The 2937-nt window shown below is 51.7% G+C and overlaps 1 protein-coding gene across 1 annotated transcript in view; it reads left to right on the forward strand.

Moving 5' to 3' along the window:
* The window catches only part of LOC133631461 (uncharacterized), a 3858-nt gene extending 1590 nt beyond the window's left edge, over positions 1-2268 (forward strand). Inside the window, exon 3 of the mRNA XM_062023661.1 lies at positions 915-2268. Within this exon, the coding sequence (XP_061879645.1) occupies positions 915-2249 (1335 nt within the window). The 3' untranslated portion in view covers positions 2250-2268. The remainder of the gene's footprint in view (positions 1-914) is intronic.
* Positions 2269-2937: the final 669 nt, after the last annotated feature.

The following is a 2937-nucleotide window of genomic DNA, read 5'->3' on the forward strand; positions in this document are numbered from 1 at the left end:
TGCGTATGCCTTTTGGCCTGAAGGGGGCAGCACAAACCTTTCAGAGATTAATGGACTCAGTTTTGCGCGGCCTCAATTTTGTGTTTGTTTATCTGGACGACATTTTGGTGGCGAGTCCTTCAGCCGAGGAGCACCAGTCACACCTAACACAGGTGTTCACACGTCTTGACGAGCACGGCCTGATCGTCAATCCTTCTAAATGTCAGTTTGGGCTGTCAGAGATTGATTTTTTAGGTCACCGTATTTCGTCGCTGGGTGCGATCCCTTTGCCTTCAAAAGTGCAAGTGGTGGCAGATTTTCCTCGTCCCTCCACTGTCAAAGCTCTGCAGGAATTTTTGGGCATGATTCATTTTTATAATCGGTTCCTTCCTCGCGCTGCCCACCTCCTGCAGCCTCTTTATGGTGCCCTACGGAACAAAAAGGCAAGCGATTCCCTCGAATGGTCTCCTCAGCGAGTCCAAGCTTTTCATAGGGCTAAATCCGCGCTCGCAGAGGCTACTCTCCTCGCCCACCCTGTTTCCGCGGCGCCCGTGGCTTTGACAACGGACGCGTCTGATGTCGCCGTGGGCGCTGTAGTTGAGCAGCGGGTGGCGAATGTATGGCAGCCCCTTGCGTTCTTCAGTCGTAAACTGCGAGATAACGAGCGGAAGTACAGTGTATTTGACCGAGAGTTGTTGGCACTGTATCTTGCAACACGCCATTTTCGTTTTCTGTTGGAAGGTCGGTCCTTCACGGCTTTTGTTGACCACAAACCCCTGACGTTTGCCATGTCAAAGGTCACAGAGCCTTGGTCAGCCCGTCAGCAGCGTCACTTGTCGGCCATCTCGGAGTTCACTACGGACATTCAGCATGTGGCCGGTAAGGCCAACCCTGTGGCTGACTGTCTCTCACGCATACTCGTGTGCCCCGTGCAGCTCGGTTTAGATTTTTCGGGAATGGCCGCTGACCAGCCCGATGACCCCGACATCCGCACACTCAAAACTGACGGTACAGCGCTAGTGCTCGAGGAGGTGGTAGTTCAGGATGGCGGTCCCGCCCTCCTCTGCGATGTTTCCACTGGCCGCCCTCGGCCGGTTGTTCCGGTAGACTGGCGCCGCCAGGTTTTTGACGCAATACACTCCCTGTCGCACCCTGGCGTTCGAGCTTCCGTCAAGTTGGTTGGTGCCAAGTTTGTTTGGCCTGGCCTTAGGAAGGATGTTAGGCAGTGGGCAGCCGCATGCGTGGCATGTCAGCGCGCCAAGGTCCACCGGCACACAAAGGCGGCCCTCGAACCATTTCCGATTCCGGTCAGGCGGTTTGACCACGTGCATGTAGACTTAGTTGGCCCCCTCCCTCCGTCGCAGGGTTATACACATTTGCTAACGATGGTAGATCGTACCACCAGATGGCCGGAAGCGGTTCCTCTTTCCTCCACTGCCTCGGTAGACGTTGCTCGCGCGTTTCTGTCAGCCTGGGTTGCGCGTTTTGGCACGCCGTCTGATATCACCTCGGACAGGGGATCCCAGTTTGTGTCAGAGCTTTGGTCAGCGTTGGCCCAGTCCTTGGGTGTGCAGGTGCACCGTACTACAGCCTACCATCCCCAAGCTAACGGCTTATGTGAACGTTTTCACCGGTCGCTTAAGGCGGCTTTGCGTGCGGCGCTCGTTGATAGCAATTGGATTGACCGTTTACCTTGGGTTATGCTCGGGTTGCGCTCAGCCCCTAAAGAGGATCTTGCAGCGGCCCCCGCTGAATTGGTGTTCGGTCAGCCACTCCGCGTTCCGGGGGAATTTTTACCTGAGGGTTGTACCCCGCGACCGTTTCCCTTTTTGTCGAGGGGGTCCTTGGCTCCCGGCCCGATTCACCACTGTTTCCCTAAGTCGTTTGTGCCATCGGAGCTTAAATCTGCCCGTTTTGTCTTCGTACGTCACGACGCCCACCGTTCGCCCCTCCAACCGCCTTACGATGGCCCATTTAGGGTGCTGGAACGCGGTCCTAAAAACTTTGTGCTGGATATGGGCGGGCGCAGGGAATGCGTTTCTCTGGACAGACTTAAACCGGCGCATTGTGTTGCAGGTGAAGAAATACTGCCGGGCCAAGTCCCCCGCCGAGGTCGCCCCCCAAAATCTGTTCGGGTTGAATGTCTTTCGCCTCCCCCGGACCCTGATGTTTGTTCTGCTCCACAAGGCACACCCGCTTCGCGGGATGGACATTGTAGCCGTTACGGCAGGCGAGTGAGGCCCCCTGACAGGTTTTCTTTTTCCCCATAACTTGCTGTCTGGGTGTTCGGGGGGGGGGGGCTGTGGGGCGGGCACTAGGACCATGCTCACACTCAGCAGAATGGGTGTGGTTTTATGTACCTTCTTGGGCACACTATAAAAGTGCATATTGTGTTTGTTTGTGCATTCTTATGTTGGCAGTCTTACAATAAAGACCTCAAAGAAACAACGCTGTGTTTCTTGCATTTGCCACAATATATATATATATATATATATATATATATATATATATATATATATATATATATATATATATATATATATATATATATATATATATATATATATACTGTATATAGTCTGGCCCCTGGCCACATTTTTTTAACCCATTGCGGCCCCCGGGTCAAAGAGTTTGGGGACCCCTGCTCTACACAGTGCAGTGAAACATATCCGATTCTAGCTAGAGGCTAATTTGCGGTTATGCAATGAATTCTTTAAAAGTATCAACAATGCAAAAAGCCCATTCAAACAACTGGAGCAGAACGCTGTCAATCATTATAAGAGTCAAAAAATAGGCACCGCTTTGCTCACCTTTACTGAAACTATTATTTTCTGTGTCATTTATTTGCTACAAACTGCACTTTTGTAATGACATTTATTTTGGCTTATCTTAGACCAATGTATGTGTGTTGATGTGTGTTTATGAAGTAGCTTGCAGACCACTCACCCGCTCCACTAT

This window comes from Entelurus aequoreus, linkage group LG16 (assembly GCF_033978785.1).
Source record: "Entelurus aequoreus isolate RoL-2023_Sb linkage group LG16, RoL_Eaeq_v1.1, whole genome shotgun sequence".
Taxonomy (NCBI): Eukaryota; Metazoa; Chordata; class Actinopteri; order Syngnathiformes; family Syngnathidae; genus Entelurus; species Entelurus aequoreus.